Source organism: Rhinatrema bivittatum, chromosome 2, assembly GCF_901001135.1.
Source record: "Rhinatrema bivittatum chromosome 2, aRhiBiv1.1, whole genome shotgun sequence".
In the NCBI taxonomy this organism is placed as follows: domain Eukaryota; kingdom Metazoa; phylum Chordata; class Amphibia; order Gymnophiona; family Rhinatrematidae; genus Rhinatrema; species Rhinatrema bivittatum.
The window spans coordinates 293,235,758-293,256,441 of record NC_042616.1 but is presented as its reverse complement, the minus strand read 5'-3'; the positions used below and the strand labels follow the sequence as shown (position 1 = coordinate 293,256,441).

Below are 20,684 nucleotides of genomic sequence, written 5' to 3'. Positions count from 1 at the left end.
AAACTGAATGAAACAGTCTCAAGACTGGAGAATACATGTTTCTTTTTCATATACATGATTCGTTTTTAATTTTATTCCCACAATCTCCTTTTTCTATTCCTTATTTTAATTTGTTTGACACACAACACAGGATTTGTAGCCACTTAATTGATCTGACTTATAGTATGTGGAATTAATCATTTTAAATCCAAATGGAGGCCAATAAACCACCTAACAAATATTGTGAGTAGGTAAAAAGGGTACAAAAATATATCAGAATGATTCACAAGACTAATAAGTGAAATCATAGCTATTAAAAGCACTTGCTCTAAGAAAACATACCGAGCCATGTAGTAATCTACTGTTTAAATCCATTTTAATCCAAAACTGTCTTGTGTGTCATTGTTTTTGGAGATATTTGATTCTTTTGCACCCCCTTTTGTCCGCATTAATTCTTTCTCAGGTTATTTCCACTGTTCCTGTTAATGGAGGTCTGAGGACCTGGTTTACTAAGACTTTTCTAAGCCCTTTTTCTTTTTGAAGTTACTCTTATGTGACATAACCTTTCACTGTTTCAGGATAGAGCAATAGAGAGAGAATGCTGCTAGGTCTGTTTGTAGAACAGAATCTGTTCATTAATGCACATTTTTTGTAATGTATAGTATTGATTATAATGTGATATTTATTTATTTTATTTATTTATTTATTTAGAGGTTTCTTATATACCGAGGCACGTTTGCAAAACATCACCTCGGTTCACAATGTAACATAAATTAGCAACAGGCTTTACAATAATAACATTAACAGGTAGGAATTAACAAGGGCAGAGGAGAATAATACGAGAAATATATACAAATGTACAAGTTGATATTAACAAGTAGGTTAAATAAGCAATAAGGATGATTGGGGGGGAAGAAGAGGAGGGAACCTAGGGTAAAGAAGGGGGGGAAGGAGAGGGTGGGGGGTGTAGAATGGGCGAGGGTCAGAAGGGTGGGGAGAGGGTCAGATGGGGTAGGGAGAGAAAAAAGAAGGTGAGAGGGTCAAATGAGCGGTCGGTTGGTGGTCAAATGGACGGTCATGTCGAATCTATGCATATTGTGTATGCTTCACAAATTTCTTTGAATCATTTTTATATCTATATAGATATAAAATACTTTTTAATGATTCACATCTAAACTGCTGTGAGAGGTGCACAGTATGAATGAATGAATGCCATCAACAAGACCCCGGTTAGTCCTTTTCTATTAATTATTGCACTCCTACTGTTTTGCTTTTTTTTTATTACTCGATAGAACCAGTGCATAGGAGAGAGTTTCTAGATCTGTCTGGAGCCACTTTCAAGTCAAACCCCATTTCCTGAATTGTGGCGGTCTGCATCAGCAAACGCACATACTAACTAATATGTTCCAAGCTGTACTTGGATACTCTAGTTAAGGGGTCCTGTAGAATGGCTATTTTGGAACCTTATGAGATTTGAATCTGTCACTGAGATATATAAAGGATTGTAATATGACAAAGCTGTGTATTTCTTTTGAAATTCTTACAATAATATTTCTGATTTATAGCTCATTTTGATCGATCAGGGATCTTTGGTGGTATCGCTGATTCTCTTTTGTCTTTCTGCTAACAAAAAAGCATTAGGTATTTTCATAAATTAACCTGCAAAACTAGATTACATTCATGTCGTGGCCCAAGGAGGTACAATAAGGGGTAGTTTCAAGAAGGGAAAAGCAATCCAGTCTTTAAAGGTAACAATTAAGTTGCTTCTCTTTAGGAAATTGGAGTCACAGAAGTTAGTTGCTAATTTTTGGGCTCTTTAGTGCTTTATTTTAAATTGGATCAGAGATGAGGAACAAGGCAGTGGTGATTTTTGTCTTCCTTTGTAACAGTGAACAAACTAGTTGCAGTGCCATAGTAGTTTGTTTTTCATTTTGGATATGAAGTGGGCAATAATCAAATGTTTTTACATGGGTAACACATGGATTATTCTCCTCTCCCTCCTTTCGTCTCCTTACTGCTGGTAAAAGTACATGAAACAGCACACGCATTTCTACTCAAAGGAAAAAGTGGCTAGGGGTTAGGTTGGGGAAGGGAAAGCACACGTGGTAATTGCACTTTCAAATCACCGCACTTATTTTTTGGTGCATATTTTGCACCTGCTTCAATGCATGTATAAAGTGTGCACAGGCTATAATTTTCAGTGGGTAACTTGGTGAGGTGTTGCGCTTGCAGGACTGCAAAACCCACAGGGAGTTTCAAAACTGCCACCTTGAGACCTGCAGTTAGCATTTTGGCAGGTATCTGGGCAAAGAGGGTTTATTATAAAGGAAAAATGATTAAAAGGAAAAATTTTTTCATGTAAACAAGTAGAAGAAATTTGATTAATTCGTAAGCATTTCAATTTATCAAGGTATTTTTTTCTCCTTTTTAGCTCATATGGGGAAAATTCTTTGCTAAAATATGCCCTCTGTCAAGATAAACTAAGTTAAATATTTAGTTCCATGTAAACCTTGTGCCTCTTAGGCACTCCTGCTAAGTTCCTCTTTTTTTCCGATACGAGGTGGGTTATTCAATAAAGGTATAATGGGAAATATTTAATATTTTAAGATATTGTGCCTTGCGCATCTTCATGAATGTCTCTCTCACTGCCTTTTGATATAGCATGCTTAAATTTCTATTCTTTTTTTAAACAAATATACTATGATTTCTTTACGGCTTGAATAAATTGGTTTTTGAAGACCTTAGAATGTAGCAACATTTTAAAAAGTAGTCTTGAATGGAGAATTTTAAACATGAACCTACACTGAATTCAAACCGTGAAAAATCATAAGGAAATTTTAACCTTACTCTATTGATTTAACCTAACTCCACCATTAATGATCAATTCTAATTTCCCATCTTCTTCCTTTTTCTTCCTGCATCCCATGTTGTGTGTCTGGTTGTTTCTGGTTGGACTCTTCCCTGGTCAGTATTTCTATTTCCAGGAGGTGTTTCCTGTGCTGGCTGCAAAGCACTGCATAATGCAAGCCCATGCTGAGTATCACCAGTCAGCCCTTGCGAAACAGCAGAAGAAATTTGGAGAAGAGATTGGGAGACTACAAGTAAGTTACCTGCGGAACTATTTACAAATTGGTGAAGACTTTTTTTACTTGGGCTAGTTTAAAATGTACGAATAATATAACTCTCAATGTTTTGTTTTTTTTTTCTCTCTCCCTGTCTTCCTCTTTCACATTAATTCAGTTATAGTTAAGCACTCTTGATTTAGGTAAATCTCTGCCAGATCTAACAGTCGGTGCTAACTTGCAGCCAAAGAGTGCTGGCCAGGCTACATAAATCACCTTCCTTTTTCCTTATCTCAGAGCACATTGCTTCTTAATGCAGCTGAGCCCAGACTCTGTGTCATATCACATAATGCCATCAATAAGCCATGGGGCCAGTTTGTTTAATGTTATTAATCTTTGTAAGTTTGTTAAAGAAACTTTTTAAGAAATGACATTTTCATACACAGGGAAGAGAGTACATTTTCTAATAGCGGCAAAAATATTGGTACCATTTGGGGACAGAGGTACTCGTTCGTGTGTGCCACCCAGGGTATTTGTCAGGGGAACACATGCTTTATTTAACAGGTTTCCATGATATATACCACAAAAGAGACACACTGATATAAAGGCAACCCTCATCTAACCAGTTGGGTTTTTCAGGCTATCCATAATGAATATGCATGAGATTTGCATACACTGGGTCTCCAGTGTGTGCATATCTATCTCATGCATATTCATTGTGACAATCCTGAAAACCTAACTGGATATGTGTGCCTCCAGGAAAGGGTTGGGAAACCCTGATATAGGAAGGAAAGAGTGCACTCTGTCACCACTATTAACTACAGAATCTCAGATGATCATTATACAATTAATTTGTCTTACTGCTACTGAAATTAAATATTTTTTCCTCACTTTTTAATGGTGTGGCTTTTGTTGGAATTTGTTTTTCTATTTTTGAAAATCTCTCATGTGATGACTTTGAGAACCAAATACCTGGAAGTGAAAGAGAATATCCTGGTAGGAAGGCTGTTAGATTCTCAACTCCCACAAGTGGTTGCTGGATCAGGAAAGGGCAAACAGTATTTCTTGAATGGGGTACAACCAAGAGAGGTCTTTGTAACCATTCTGAATAGGAAGATCCCAATTTGTTTCAGGAGAAAATCACAGGGCGACCAATGTCAGATACCTTCTTCCTTCACTGGGAGACACATCTTTTGTGTGTGTTTTCCTCCAGTACTTCTGGTTGCAAATTACTTAAAACTCAAGAGAATCATAGTTTCTTGATCTCTTCTAATTCCCTATTGTTTGAGGGAAATTTAGATAAAAACATAAGAGATGCCTTGCTGCGTCAATCTTAGGATCCTTTGAGCAATGCATTCTGTGTTCGGCCAGTTAGAATCTTGAAGTACCTGTCAGATCTGAGAGTAGATCAGTTTCTTGTTGCCCACCTCCAGGAATAAGTGGTGGCTATCACCAAGTCTATCTGGCTAATTATTATGTATATATCTCAACATAGATCTAGTAAATGACAGCATTGTTTATGAACTTTTTTCCAAGATCTTGTTCTGTTTTTAAACTTAGCTATACTAGATGGCTTGACTAAATCACCCAGCAACAGAGTTCATAACTTAAATGTTGAGTGAAAAAAATACTTTCTCAAATCTATTTTTGTTTATCTATTTTCTGTTTATCTAGTTATCTATTTATTTATGTTCATGTATTTGTATGTTTTTGTATGTTTATTTGTATATATTTGTATATTTCCCAAGCAAGGCTGAATCAGCCATGCTGTCTTGGGCTGTCTGTTCAGGCCCGGGAGGCGGAGCTTCTCAAAGCTGTTACACAGAGCTTAGCTCTGTGTGGCTGCACGTGAGTTGCCGCGCTGGAAAGCAGATTCTCCTCAGTGTTTTCCACACGTGGGAACGCACACAGAGCTTCGGCTCTCTCCTCAGCGATCGACAGAAGATTCACTAATCATTTTAAAAATAGAAAAAATGGAATGGAGTGACGGACATAAGAAGCCCAGGCTGTTGTGGTTTAAACTGTGTGCCTGCAGCAAGATTGTCGCTCACAGACGGACATGAAGCCTGTTGTGTGTCTGGCCCCAGACCACACACAAGACTCCTGCAGGCATTGTGGTAAGATGTCACCCAGGGCTCAGCGTCAAAGGGCCGATAAAATAGGAAGTTGAGGTTGGCTAGGGGATCCTTCGGAGTCCCATTCATTGCTGGGTCCGGCGACACATCAGGCTGAAAGGTCCCAGAGAGCTGCATCTATGGGGCCTACCTCCTTGGGCTCGAGTGAGGTTAAGAGGTACAAGGGCCGCTCTCATAGAAAGGGTCCGTCCGACTCCAGAAAAGCCTCAAAAACATTGCAGCATGCGCCGGGCACGGCGCCCGCGTCGATGCCAATGCACCATGCGCCTCAGACTCAGTGTTTGGCGCATTCAGAGAAGCAGACACGCCAACTGACACAACTTTCCAAGCCAACACGCCCAGCAATGCCGGCACAACCATCGACGCCAGTGCAACCTTCGGCGCCGGCACAACCATTCTGACCGAAGGAACCACAAAAGACGCCTCAAGACTCGACGCAGAAGAGTCAACCAAGGCACCCACATACATCTAAAACCCCAAAATCGAGACATCTATCGATTCAACCTCATTAGCATCCAGGGAAAGTTCGACATCATCAAAATCCAGGCATGGGGGGTTACCAGGTCCTCAATTACTGGGAGCTCACTCAGCTGAAGAGGTACTGGGGTTGAAGCATTCTCAAAAGAGAAAGCACTTAGAACATTCAGACTCTCAAGAATTTCCACATCGAACAACGCCGTCTGGTAACAATAAGGAAACAAAATCCCATAAGTCCTCCACGGAAGAGGTGTTAGATGATTCTTCGCTCTCTTCCCACTCTTCGTCTTCCTCCCTGGAGATGTTCTTGGATGTATCATCTTGTACACATAACCGTAATAAGAGACGAAGATTACAAGGCAGGATATCACCAGATGTGCAGGATCCAGGCATGGAGCCGCCGCCTATTCCTCACATGGTTCCGGACTTGGGACAGACGCCGCAGGTGCCAGATGTCGCCAAACAGGCCATTACACAGATTTCAACACTGTTAACTGGGCTTATTACCTCTCTACAAGCCTCCTTTCAGGTTCCTCAACCTCCACGTTGTAGTCCACATGGATCTTCCTTACACTCAGTGGAATCGTCTCCTCAACAGCCTACAACTCCTTTACCACTCTTGCCTGGTCCACCACAACCAGCACCAGAGCAACCAGTAGAACCATACCCTATCAGATTGCCTCAGCAATTGCTTTTAATTCCATCTTCCCCTACATCTTCAACGGGATACCCATCCGATCCGGAGGAGGAACATCAAGAGCCATACTCACAGCCAGAAGACCTGGCCTACCCAAAGTTTATTGAAAATGTGGGTATAGCTCTACATCTAGAAATCCAAAACATACCAGATCCTAGGTCGGAAACGTTTTGTCTCCTTAAAATATTCGATCTTCCCAACGAACCGACTAGCCTTCCATCTCACAAGGTTCTCAATGCGGTCCTGGGAAGCTCCTTAGAACATCGTCCCAGTATCTCAAAAAATCGACCTTAAATATAAGATGCAGTCTCTTTTCTATGCAACTTTGTAGCTACCACACCAATCTATAGTAGAGATGAGCTTCGTTTTTTTCTACCGGGTCGTTTTTTGAGTCTGATGCTTTGGTGTAAAGTTCGCTTTTCCTTGGTTAGTTTTTTTGAAAAACAAACAAAACACTAAACGGGAAAAAACGAAACAGGCCAAAAAAAACAATGCGGGAAAACAAAGCTCAAAAAAACTCACCCCAAGCATTAAAATGTACTATAATACATTAAATACGTTCAGTTAATCCCTAACGGCTCGATCCAGTAAGGCCGCGGTAAAAACAGTGCGGTAGTGTCAGGCGCACCCTTCCTCCCCGCACGCACAGTTCTCTTCACTAACTCCCCGATACTCTCCTCTAATCGCATGCAAATGCATGCCGCGGCTTTAAAGCGGTAGGGAAGGGTTATGGCCGCGTAACCCATTTTACTGTATAGGCGCTTAATACAGCGCCTATACAGTAACCTGGGTGCGCTGGTACCTGTCATTTCAAATGACATTTGAAATGACAGGCACCAGGAAGTGTAAAAATCAAAATTTGTAAATACCTGTCGGAGGGCCGCGTGGGTCCAGGCGGCCGGCGGGATCCGGGGGGCCGGTGGTCGCGTGTTAAATCTAGGCCGCGGGCGGGTGGGCGCGGCGGCAGCGGCGGCGGGGGGACACGCGTTAGTTCGAGACGGCCGGCGGGCGGCGGGTGGTCGCGTGTTAAATCTAGGCCGGGTCCGCACAGGCGCACATTCATTCATTCACTGCCGATGGGGGCTGCCGGAGAGGCAACCCCCACCGGCAGTGAATGAATTCATTCATCCAGGCGGAGGAGCCGGCTGCTTTCGCCACCGGCTCCTCCGCCTGGATGAATGAATGCGCGCCTGTGCGACCCCTGCGTTTCGGCGCTCAAGGCATGACGTCACGGCATGTGACTGCCTTGAGCGCCGAAACGCAGGGGTCGCACAGGCGCGCATTCATTCACTGCCGGTGGGGGCTGCCGGAGAGGCAACCCCCACCGGCAGTGAATGAATTCATTCATCCAGGCGGAGGAGCCGGCTGCTTTCGCCACCGGCTCCTCCGCCTGGATGAATGAATGCGCGCCTGTGCGACCCCTGCGTTTCGGCGCTCAAGGTGTGACGTCACGGCATGTGACTGCCTTGAGCGCCGAAACGCAGGGGTCGCACAGGCGCGCATTCATTCATCCAGGCGGAGGAGCCGGCGGCTTTCGCCGCCGGCTCCTCCGCCTGGATGAATGCGCGTCTGTGCGACCCGGCCTAGATTTAACACGCGACCACCCGCCGCCCGCCGGCCGTCTCGAACTAACGCGTGTCCCCCCGCTGCCGCCGCCGCCTGGAACAGGCGCCCACCCGCCCGCGGCCTAGATTTAACACGCGACCACCGGCCCCCCGGATCCCGCCGGCAGCCTGGACCGACGCGGCCCTCAGACAGGTATTTAAAATTTTTTTTTCTTCTGACAGGTTTTATGTGTCCCACATCATTACATTTTCTCGATCATCTCTGTATCGCTTTTTTTTTTAATTGTGTTTTATTGTTTTTGAGTGTCTTAAGCGGTGTCGATGGATTTGTTACTAGACTCACAGTCCTAACTCCTACTAGGGGGAGGCGGTAAACTAACACGTTACGGCCGCGGCAAAACAGTGCGTTACTAATGAGATAACTTGAGCGCGCGTTACGGTATCGGAGGGGAATAGCTAATTCCTTCATTATACAGCTAATTCGTTCATTTACATGCCGGGTGCGGGAAGGGTTACGCGTCTGTTTTAAGAAGCGCTACGGACGCGCGAAACTGGAAACTGTATCGCTGATTTGCCTTACGCGTCCGAATTGTGCGCAGGGAGCTCGTTACAGACGAGAAAACTTCAACTGAATGTTACTGTATCGAGCTGTAAGTTTGATGTAAACCGGCCTGATATGAAGCTTGTCATGAAGTTTGGTATAGAAAAATGTTAAATAAAATAAATAAATACAACCCCCCCCCCATCCTGATCCTTCCCCAAGACTTACTAACATCCCTGGTGGTCCAGTGGGGTCCCGCGAGGCATTTCTCCCTCCGTGCCGTTGGACTTTCAGCCCTGCCTCGCATCAAAATGGCGCCGATAGCCTTTGAACCTACTATGTCAGAGGGGCTACTGGTGCCATTGGACAGCCCCTCCTACCATGTGACAGGGTCTGACCAATGGCACTGGTAGCCCCTGTGACATAGTAAGGGCAAAGGCTATCGGTGCCACTTTGATTACTGGCAGCCGACAGCCCGAGTGCAGGAGGTCGCTCCCGGACCCCTGCTGGACTTTTGGCAAGTCTTGTGGGGGTCAGGAGGGTCCCCCAAGACTTGCCAAAAGTCCCTGGTAGTCCAGTGGGGGTCCGGGACCCACGACGAATTAGGCAATTTCGTTGAAATTGCCTAATTCGTGATAAAAGAATGCACATCTCTAATCTATAGTGGTGAAGTCTGCATTACAGAGGGCTAAGAAGGCAAGGTCACATTTGAATGCCGCACCGGGGAAAGACCATAAATACCTGGACGATTTTCAATGGGAAGGAAAATTTAACTAAATAAATGAAATAGATATATTTGAAGGTAGTGAACTGAAAGGATTACACCACCGTAAGAAAAGAAGTGGATAATTAGAGATTGTGTTTTAATTGGTTTGTTATTTGTAAAATGTGAAATTTGTTTTTTTGTATTGTCTTCTTGAAGTATGAATGGTGAATGAATGATTTGTGGGTATTGTTGTATTTTGTGTGACATTATATTAAAGAACTTTTAACAAATTTTTTTTTATACTGTTAAAATAAAAATTTTAAATACTACAGATACACAGGTTTTGTATTTGATATATTGCCTATTTGGGCCAATACCTTGCAGGATCCCGTTTTTTGATTTCCCCCCCCCCAGTTGTCGTAATTGTGTCAGGATATGTAACCTATCAGCAATCCGCTGTTTTTTCAGATAAGTTCCTCTGGCTATCAATTTGCCACAGATCACGGCTTTCAAACAATCCCAAAGAACCATTGGGGAGTTAGTGGCTGTATCATTAAATTGTAAATACTCTTGTATGTCCTTTCTGAGCTAAAGTCTTGATCGTCAATTAGCTATCATTGAGTCGCCAATACTGCCTCCCTTTATCGTATTGTGCAATATTTAGTCATTTTAATAGGGGCGTGGTCAAACCAGGTTATCAGCTCTATTGTTGGGGGTGTGATCATATTAATTACATCCCTTGTCTACAAAAAATCGAGCCTTGAGTGTGACTGATGCGCTCTTGAGAAGAACGTGTAGCATTTGGACTTAGGATATCTGATCCTCTGTGTCCACCAAGTTAAATCTGGAGACACACGCTTTGAATTTTTTGCGATCCTTCCCTGATGTCGGAGTGTGTCCTGATGAGTTATCTAAGTAGGGGTTAATGGTAAGATTGAAGTCTCCTCCTAGTATTACATGGCCCTCTGCATTATCTTCTATAATGTGGGATAGTTTCTCAAAAAATAAACCCTGATTAGAAGTTGGGGCATAAATATTTATTAAGGTATATTTCACCCCTCTGATAGAGATAAAACTAGCAAGATATAGCGGCCCTCGGGATCAGCAAGTAAAAACACTTGCTCAAAAATAATGTCCTTACCTATTAATATTCTGACCCCTGAGTATTTGTGCGCTTTAGAGCTCACTGCCCAAAAACTGTGATGGATGCAGCATATGTTTTAACAGACCTTCGTGGTGTCATTTAAGGTGTGTCTCCTGGACAAAGGCCACGGTTATTTTATGCTGCTGCAGGTCTGTAAAAAGGTGGTGACACTTCAGAGGAGAGTTCAATCCCTTAACATTAAGGGAGAAAAAGTTAATTCTCTCCATCTCTAAGTACTATAGATAATTGAGCCAGAAGGGATTCCTTATATGTCCCTGTTTTGACTTTTGACCCGGACCTCCCCTCAACATGATTCAAGCTCTCAAATTGGGACATATTGTGTAAAAAAAAACAAAACCAAAACAAAACAAAAAAAACCCCCAGGTTTAGGTTGCTATCCAATACCTCATACATTAGTGTATTACCATTATCCTCTGCGAAGTCCCCCACCTACGTTCCCAACCCCAGTCTGTATAGCCCCAATAAGAGGGCAATATGACATTGAATAAGGAGGAAACGGTCATCCCCATTTGTGGGATTCCCCCCCAACACCACCTTAAATGTGATATTAAAACATCATAAAGTAAAAAAGTATTAATCTCCAAAACCATTGAACTATGTTTTAAACCTGAACTGGGCTTGGTCAGCCCAAAAGTGTCCGAAATACAAAGAACACATGATTGTTCGGTCTATCATCAAGTGAGTGAAGAGTCTATGTTCGAGCCTGTAGATGGAGTTTTCAGTTTCTCAAGCTGGTTCTTGCAGCTTGTTCCCATTCTCTGTGTTGCGCCAGAGTCTACGGTTTCCTTTGGTCACACGCTGCCAACGTGGAGGGTCCTCTCTTCGTCTACTATCTTTCGAGGTGGCTTTAGGCATGTCAAATCCTGGGTACCCTGCTTCAATCATGATACGTGCGGCTTTCGTCAGTGTTTTGACCCAATGAGATGTTCCTTTAATAGAGAAGCTCAACCCGAAGGGGAAGAGCCACCGGTATCTTACATTATCTTTACGCAGGGCATCTGTGATGCTCTTTAGTTCCCGGCGCTTCCATATGGTGACTGGTGAGAGGTCTGCAAAAATCATATCCTATCCCTGCCAAAGCCACGATGCTTGCTTCCTCGCTATCATAGCTAATTGGTCTTTAGTGGCAAAGTCATGGTAACAGGCTATGATATTGCAGGGTTTATTATTCAGATTTGGCCCTAGTGCTCTTTGGGCGCGTTCAATTTTTACATCCGACGGATTGTCTGCCCTCACCGCGGCCTGAGCGTCTGTCAGAAGCATGGCGCTGATCTGGCTTACCACTTCTATGCAGTTTTGATGTTCTGGAGTATCGGGTATTCCCCGGAAGCATAAATTATGGCGCCTCGAACGATTTTCTAAGTCTTCGACTTTTTCTGTAAGCTGGTCTATTTCACTTTGCAGGGATGCTTGCGATTCTCGCGCCAATTTAATATCTTCACTGTTTGCTTCAGCACGAGTTTCAACTTAAAAGAGCCTCCGGCCATTTTCGGCAAGTTCCTCCTTAATGTCTTCAATTGACTGCATTATCGCTGTTTTATTATTATTATGAATGTCCTGCTTTAAATCTGCGAACTAGGTCTTCATTTCTGCTTGGGTCGGTAAATCATCATCCTCTGCGAATAGTTCCTCTGTTACTTCCCCCGACATCGAGCCTTCCTTGACCTGCACCATTTTAGGAAAGTCGGACCCTTCACTGTAATGCTGTTTCTGATAAGAACATAAAAAAATGCCATACTGGGTCAGACCAAGGGTCCATCCAAGCCCAGCATCCTGTTTCCAACAGTGGCCAATCTAGGCCATAAGAACCTGGCAAGTACCCAAAAACTAAGTCTATTCCATGTTACCATTGCTAATGACAGTGGCTATTCTCTAAGTGAACTTAATAGCAGGTATACTTTTTGAAATCCAGCAATTTACGTTTTACAGACATTGGTGTCCTCCAGGTAAATGGTTTAGTAGATTTACCGATCGTAATTGCAATAGATACCCGTGATTACTGGAGATATATTGTGGTGTTGGGAGAGCTCAAGATTAAGCAGCCATCTGCTGAGGTGACGTTACTTCCTCTGAGTTCAGCTCTTCTAATTTCTTTAAAGCGTACTCCCGGTCATTCTCACCTTTTCTCCAAGTTGGGGCCCTCTTCTCTCATCGGTACCTTTCCAGTGGGTAGGTTTTCCTGTGTTTTTTGTCTCCCTTGCGGTCGATTCCTGGTGGGTCGTCTCTTAGTGGCTGCCAGCCATTGACCGCTCGCTGGCTATTTTTCATGGTGTCCGGTTTACAACAGTGCCCCCAGTGCCCGCGGACCATGTCCATTACTGATCCGCATGAGGTTTGTGTCCTCTGCCTGGGGGCGTGGCATGATGTACACAGGTGCCATCTGTGTGATCAGATGACACCCCCCCCCCCCCCCCCAAGGGGCGTTGTGCCTGGCTGGATATGATGGAAAAGCTTTTTGGTCTAAAAAGTCTGATCCATCTACTCTGGCGTAGACACCAAGAGGCCAAAGGGGAACCATTGGATACGCTGTCCCTTTCCTCTCCCCCAGCAGGGCCTTCTCAAGAGAGAGACACCGTCTCTGATGTCGCATTCCAAGATGTTCAGGATTTTCAGCGTCCTCTGTGCCAGGGAAAGATTGGGCCGAACACCGCCATAAGTACCATCACAGATTGCTGTTGGCGCACTGTCCCGGAACCTATGCGGCATTGGCAGCTGCCTTGCCTCCTCCAAAGCGCCCCTGTGGAGAAGAGGCAGCGTCCTCTTTCAGACCCTGGAATCACAGGTGTTCCCCCCTCGGACATCGGCACCGGGCCTCCTTGGGGCTCCAAGCAAGCTCTAGTGATGCCTTCTTCTCCTTCTGTCCTAGCCTCACTGGACTTTCAGGCGGAGTTGGACCACAGGGTTCAGATGGTGGTTCTCTGAGCCCAGCGTGTTAGCGAACCGCTATCAACATTGGTCCTTGTGCTGGTGCCAGAGCCTGCGCCATCCCTTCTGGTGCCCCTGCTAGAGCGTGTGGACGTCCTTTTAGGAGTCCTTCTGTTGCAGCCAGTGCCGGGGGGGAACCATTGGTTCCCAAACGGCCTCGGATGCCCTCCTCTGGAGTGATTCCCATTATCGGATCCTCCGAGGAAGAAGACTTGCCATGGCCGGTGGTGCCTTCGGGTCCAACAGACCATGGCTGGTCTGGGGTCATCGGGGTAGGGGAACATGTGCACCCGTGACGTCAAAGGTGTGCCCCCACCTCTGCCAGGTACTTGGGTTAAGAACCAGGGGGGCTGCCGCAAGGCCAAATGGCAACACTGGATACTAGAAGTGATCATTTCCTACTGCAAAGCGAAGATACTTCTTGTGACCCAGGAAGATCACAATATGGGCATAGGCATCCTTCAGGTCAAAGAAGCAGAGACAATCTTCTTTTCTTAGGAGAAAAATCAGGGTTCCCAAAGAGACCATCTTGAACCTCACTCTTTGAAGAAATCTGTTCAAGGCTCTCAGGTTAAGAATGGGGTGCAGGCCTCGAGTTCTCTTTGGTAACAGGAAATACCAAGAGTAGAAACCTTTGCCCCATTTGCAGGGATGGGAACAGGTTCCACCGCTCTGGCCATTTGAAGGATAGAGAGCTCTATGAGAAGTATTTTCTGAGGAGCAGATGATATCCAGGGCAGACATCCCTGAAATTTAGCCGATATCCTAGGCGAATGATAGTTAAAACCTACTGGTCCGATGTAACATTTGGCCAGCGGTCCACAAAAAAGCAAAGCCTGCCTCCGACTGGAAGGCAGCATGCTAAAGGTATGGCAATCTGACTCCAGCTCCCTCGCTCCCCATCAAAACCCCGTGGTGGGGCTCTGCTGGGGGGCTGGTTGAGGCCTAGGGGTTCACTGCTGACGGGAACACCCTCTAAAACTAGCATGAGGGAGGAGGATAGTATTTTCTCTGGCAATAAAAGGAACTCCTTGAACTCTGTCTCGAGGACTTCCTGCCAGAGGTTGGTGGGTCAGAAGCACTAGCCGACAAGGTGTTGAAGGGTTTCATGGTGGTCTTTCAATCATCGGGGATTTTGGTGCCTTTTATGCCATCGATGCCCTCTGTGCCTGAAATGAGTCTTGGGCCAGGACCCAGGGGGTCTTAATGAGGAAGAGGCTTCTTATGACCCCTGGGGGAATGACACTTCTGATTCCTCTTCGGAGGACTCGGGAGATTTTCTTTCGGAGCCTTCTCTGCTGGAAGACTTTTCCTTTGTGGGCTTTGTCCAGGCCATGGCTGATGCCATCCCATTTCAGCTCCTCACTGAGGAGGACATCAGTTATAAAATGCTGGAAGTCCTTCAGTTTGTGGATGCTCCAAATGAAATAGTGGCTGCCCCAGTCCATGACATTTTTAAGGAACTTCTCCTCAGGATCTGGGAGTACCCGGTCTTCTGCCCATCTGCTGCTTTGTCTATTGAGTCACATGCCTGCGTCTGTCCATGTCACCCTTTGGCATGCCTGTGCATGCGCAGGGCGCAATGGACCCTACGGTCGCAGTGGCAGCAGGCATCCCAGGACCTGGGGGCACTTATCTATATCATGGCGTCTCTCCAGGTCTCTCTGTTTAGGTGGGAAGATCTGTCCAACCTGGAGCAGAGGTGGTGCTTACCACAGATACGTCCCCACTGGGTTGGGGGGCGCATGTGGACAACCTCGATACGCAAGGTCACTGGACGGCTCAGTAATCTCTCTGCCAGATCAACTTCCTGGAGCTTCGAGTGATTTGGTCTGCCCTTTGGGCGTTTAGAGACTGTTTGTCCATCTAGAACAGGACTGTCGTGTGGAACAATCAGGTGGCAATGTGGTACATCAACCAACAGGGAGGCACTAGGTCGTTCCTTCTCTGTTAGGAGGTGGTACAGATTTGGTCCTGGGCTCTGTTGCAGGGCATGCTCTTGAGAGAGATGTACCTAGCCGGAATGGAGAGTCTGCTGTCAGAGCTGGACTTTCCGGCCACATGAGTGGTCGCTGGCCCGCATCTCTCTACAACTGCAAGGTGAGCATATCCTCCTGTTCTACTGGTCATGAAGACTCTCTTGAAGCTCCAGCAGGACCAGGGGACCATGATCCTTGTGGCCCCCTTATTCACCCAGGCAGGTCTGATTCCCGCTCCTTTGGGACCTGTCAGAGAGCCCATCCATCTGGGGACCTCTCCCGCTATGATCATACAGGGTCGGGGTGGGTTGTGCCATTCAAACCTCCAAGCGTTAGCCTTGATGGCCTGGATGTTGAGCGCCTAGGCCTGCTGCCGCTGGACCTATATGACGTGTCTCAGGTGTTGGTAGCTTCCAGGAAGCCTTCCACAAGGAAGTCTTACCGATTTGAAGTGGAGGAGGTTCTCCATGTGGTGTGAGGGTCATGGCTTAGATCCCTTCACCTGCCCCACTCTGAAATTGCTTGACTATTTGTGGCACCTCTTGGAGGCTGGGTTAAAAACCAACTCGGTCAGAGTTCACCTGAGTGCCATTAGCGCTTACCATCAGAGTGGGTTTGTTTTCTGCAGGCCTTGCTTCAGCTGAAGTCTCCTCCTTGGTTTCCTGTTGTGTCCTGGGATCTCAATGTAGTATTAGCAAAGGCTCAAGTGTGACCCTTTTGAGCCTTTGCGCTCCTGCAATCTTACATGCCTGTCCTGGAAGGTTCTCTTCCTGGTAGAGATTACTTTGGTGCGCAGGGTTAGTGAGCTTCAGGTGTTGATTATGTATCCACCCTACACGAAATTCTTTCACAATAGCTTGGTCCTGCATACACACCCTAAGTTCCTGCCTAAGGTGGTGACTGATTTTCAACTCAGTCAGTTCATTGTTCTGCCCATCTTTTTTCTAAGGCCCCATTCTCACCAGGGTGAACGGACTCTGCATACTTTGGATTGCAAGAGGGCCTTGGATTTCTATCTTGAATGCACAGCAGGCCACAGACAGTCCATGCAACTCTTTATATCCTTTGACAGGAACAGGCTAGGCGTTGCGGTGGGCAAGCAAACTCTGTCAAACTGGCTGGTGGATTGTATCTCTTTCTGCCTCACTTTGTCAGGGCCATGGCGACATCGATTGCCCACTTGCATGAGAAATCTGCAGGGCCGCAATGTGGAGTTTCCTACACATGTTTGCAGCCCACTACTGCTTGGACAAGGATGGTCAACATGACCGTAGCTTCGGCCAGTCTGTCGTTCGCAACCTCTTCCAGGCCTGAATCCATCCAGTACTGTTAACTTTCCTTTGTGATTTTGCATCCGAAATACATTACTCTGCATTTTTGTTGTATATCTTTATTAACACATTCACAACACTTATCTCAACATGTATATTTTAACCAATCCCATTCGCTCTCACCTCTCTCCCTCAGTTCATTGACACTGAGTAATTTCTACAGAAATTAACAAACCTTTAGCCCTTAATTCCTTAGTAAAGGAGTTCAAGAATGCTGACCAATTTTGTTGAAAGACCTGTGCTTTCTGGAAAAGCATACATCCATCGATTTCCTCTCCAACACACACAATTCCAACATGGATGCTCTCCAGTTTGAGAAATCTGGGCCGGCAGCATCCAACCATTTTGCTAGTACCAGTTTGAGTGCCACCAGACAACTAACCAGGAGCATCTGGTAGGTGTTTTCAACTGATAGTACTGAACCTACATGCCCTAATAAAACAGCTCCTGTCCATGGAAAATTCTCTTTAAACAGTGCTATAAAATAATGCATTAAACTTTTGCCAGAGTGCTTGAATAGAAACACAGTCCTGTAAGCAATGCCCAAGAGATGTTTTACGTTGAGAACATTGCAATGTCTGGCAACTGTCTTAAATCTTAAACCGTAAATAGGGGTGTGCATTTGTTTGCAACATATTGGTCACCGCATCTCAAAAAAAATATAATTGCGATGGAGAAGCATCAACCGGGTACAGCAGGAAAGGATCCTATAGCAAGGACCTGCTCTCCAGGTGATGAACTATCTTTTCGTACCGAGCATATCTCCCCAAGGCCTACTGCCCAGGAGGGAAGGGTTAGGTCGGCCGTCATAGTTGGTGATTCGATTATTAGGAATGTAGATAGCTGGGTGGTTGGTGGGTGTGAGGATCGCCTGGTAACATGCCTACCTGGTGCGAAGGTGGCGGACCTCATGCGTCACCTAGATAGGATTTTAGACGGTGCTGGGGAGGAGCCAGCTGTCGTGGTACATGTGGGCACCAACAACATAGGAAAATGTAGGAGGGAGGTTCTGGAAGCCAAATTTAGGCTCTTAGGTAGAAAGCTTAAATCCAGAACCTCCAGGGTAGCATTCTCTGAAATGCTCCCTGTTCCACGTGCAGGTCACCAGAGGCAGGCAGAGCTCCGGAGTCTCAATGCGTGGATGAGACTATGGTGCAAGGAAGAGGGATTCAGTTTTGTTAGGAACTGGGGAACTTTTTGGGGAAGGGGGAGTCTCTTCCGAAGGGATGGGCTCCACCTTAACCAGGGTGGAACCAGACTGCTGGCGCTAACCTTTAAAAAGGAGATAGAGTAGCTTTTAAACTAGAACAAAGGGGAAAGCCGACAGTCGCTCAGCAGCGCATGGTTCGGAGAGAGGTATCTTCAAGGATACTAATGATGCATTAGAATTAGGGCATCCCGACAGTGAGGTTACAATAATAAAAGTAGTCCAAGTGCCTGTAACTAAAAACTCACCTGAGCTAAAAAAAAATTCTAACTTATCCCTATCAATTAAAAAGCAGAATGAAAATACAAACAAAAAGCAAACTTTGAAATGTTTGTATGCTAATGCCAGAAGTCTAAGAAGCAAGATGGGAGAATTAGAATGTATAGCAGTGAATAATGACAGACTTAATTGGCATCTCAGAGACATGGTGGAAGGAGGATAACCAATGGGACAGTGCTATACCGGGGTACAAATTATATCGCAATGACAGAGGGGAGCACCCGGGAGGTGGTGTGGCGCTTTATGTCCGGGTTGGCATAGTTCAACAGGATAAGCATCCTGCATGAGACTAAATGCAAATTTGAATCTTTATGGGTAGAAATCCCTTGTGTGTCGGGGAAGACTATAGTGATAGGAGTATACTACCGTCCACCTGGTCAAGATGGTGAGATGGACAGTGAAATGCTAAGAGAAATTAGGGAAGCTAACCAAATTTGTAGTGCAGTAATAATAGGCAACTTCAATTACCCCAATATTGACTGGGTAAATGTATCATCGGGACACGCTAGAGAGTTACAGTTCCTGGATGGAATAAATGATAGCTTTATGGAGCAATTGGTTCAAGAACCGACAAGAGAGGGAGCAATTTTATTTATTTATTTATTTATTTTTAATTTTTATATACCGATGTTCCTGTAAAGAATACATATCGCACCGGTTTACAAGGAACTGAACAGTCGCCTCCAGGGCGGAAATACATTAACAGGGCGGAAATACATTAACATTAAAACAGTCGCCTCAAGGCAGAATACATTAACACAATTTTAGATCTAATTCTCAGTGAAGCACAGGACTTGGTGAGAGAGGGTAACGGTGGTGGGGTCGGTTGGCAATAGTGATCATAATATGATCAAATTTGAATTAATGACTGGAAAAGGAACATTATGTACTAAACTTTCAAAAGGGAAACTTTGATAAAATGAGAAAAATAGTTAGAAAAAAACTGAAAGGAGCAGCTACAAAAGTAAAAAAAAAAAAAAAAAAAGTGCAAGAGGCGTGGTCATTGTTAAAAATAAATAAATAAATAAAAAAAAATACCATTCTAGAAGCACAGTCCAGATGTATTCCACACATTAAGAAAGGTGGAAAGAAGGCAAAACTATTACCGGCATGGTTAAAAGGGGAGGTGAAAGAAGCTATTTTAGCCAAAAGATCTTCATTCAAAAATTGGAAGAAGGATCCAACCGAAGAAAATAGGATAATGCATAAACGATGGCAAGTTAAATGTAAGACATTGATAAGACAGGATAAGAGAGAATTTGAAAAGAAGTTGGCAGTAGAGGCAAAAACTCACAGTAAAAACTACTTAAAATATATTCGAAGCAAAAAGCCTGTGAGGTAATCAGTTGGACCGTTAGATGATCGAGGGGTTAAAGGGGCACTTAGAGAAGATAAAGCCATCGCAGAAAGATTAAATGATTTCTTTGCTTTGGGTGTTTACTGAAGAGGATGTTGGGGAGGTACCCGTACTGGAGAAGGTTTTCATGGGCAATGATTCAGATGGACTGAATCAAATCACGGTGAACCTAGAAGATGTGGTAGACCTGATTGACAAACTGAAGAGTAGTAAATCACCCGGACGGGATGGTATACACCCCAGAGTTCTGAAGGAACTAAAAAATGAAATTTCAGACCTATTAGTAAAAATGTGTAACCGATCATTAAAATCATCCATTGTACCTGAAGACTGGAGGATAGCTATTATAACCCCAATATTTAAAAAGGGTTCTAGGGGCGATCCGGGAAACTACAGACCAGTTAGCCTGACTTCAGTGCCAGGAAAAATAGTGGAAAGTGTTCTAAACATCAAAATCACAGAATATATAGAAAGACATGGTTTAATGGAACAAAGTCAGCATGGCTTTACCCAAGGCAAGTCTTGCCTCACAAATCTGCTTCACTTTTTTGAAGGAGTTAATAAACATGTGGATAAAGGTGAACCGGTAGATGTAGTATACTTGGATTTTCAGAAGGCGTTGACAAAGTTCCTCATGAGAGGCTTCTAGGGAAAGTAAAAAGTCATGGGATAGGTGGCGATGTCCTTTCGTGGATTGCAAACTGGCTAAAAGACAGGAAAATTAATTGGATTAAATGGACAATTGGATTAAGTGGACAATTTTCTCAGTGGAAGGGAGTGGGCAGTGGAGTGCCTCAGGGATCTGTATTGGGACCCTTACTTTTCAATATATTTATAAATGATCTGGAAAGAAATACGACTAGTGAGATAATCAAATTTGCAGAGGATACAAAATTGTTCAGAGTAGTTAAATCACAAGCAGATTGTGATAAATTGCAGGAAGACCTTGTGAGACTGGAAAATTGGGCATCAAAATGGCAGATGAAATTTAATGTGGATAAGTGAAAGGTAATGCATACCGGGAAAAATAACCCATGCTATAGTTACACAATGTTAGGTTCCATATTAGGTACTACAACCCAAGAAAGAGATCTAGGGGTCATAGTGGATAACACATTGAAATCGTCAGTTCAGTGTGCTGCGGCTGTCAAAAATGCAAACAGAATGTTGGGAATTATTAGAAAGGGAATTTTGAATAAAACGGAAAATGTCATAATGCCTCTGTATCGCTCCATGGTGAGACCGCACCTTGAATACTGTGTACAATTCTGGTCGCTGC

General features: G+C 44.6%; 1 protein-coding gene across 2 annotated transcripts in view; it reads left to right on the top strand.

Moving 5' to 3' along the window:
* Positions 1–20,684, top strand: part of PDCD6IP (programmed cell death 6 interacting protein) — a 224,614-nt gene that overhangs the window by 107,985 nt on the left and 95,945 nt on the right. The window contains exon 7 of one of the 2 annotated variants that reach the window (XM_029589621.1): positions 2,964–3,080. In XM_029589621.1, coding sequence (XP_029445481.1) covers positions 2,964–3,080 — 117 coding nt within the window. Of the gene's footprint in view, positions 1–2,948; positions 3,081–20,684 lie in introns of both variants that reach the window. The other variant, XM_029589620.1, reaches the window with a different exon arrangement.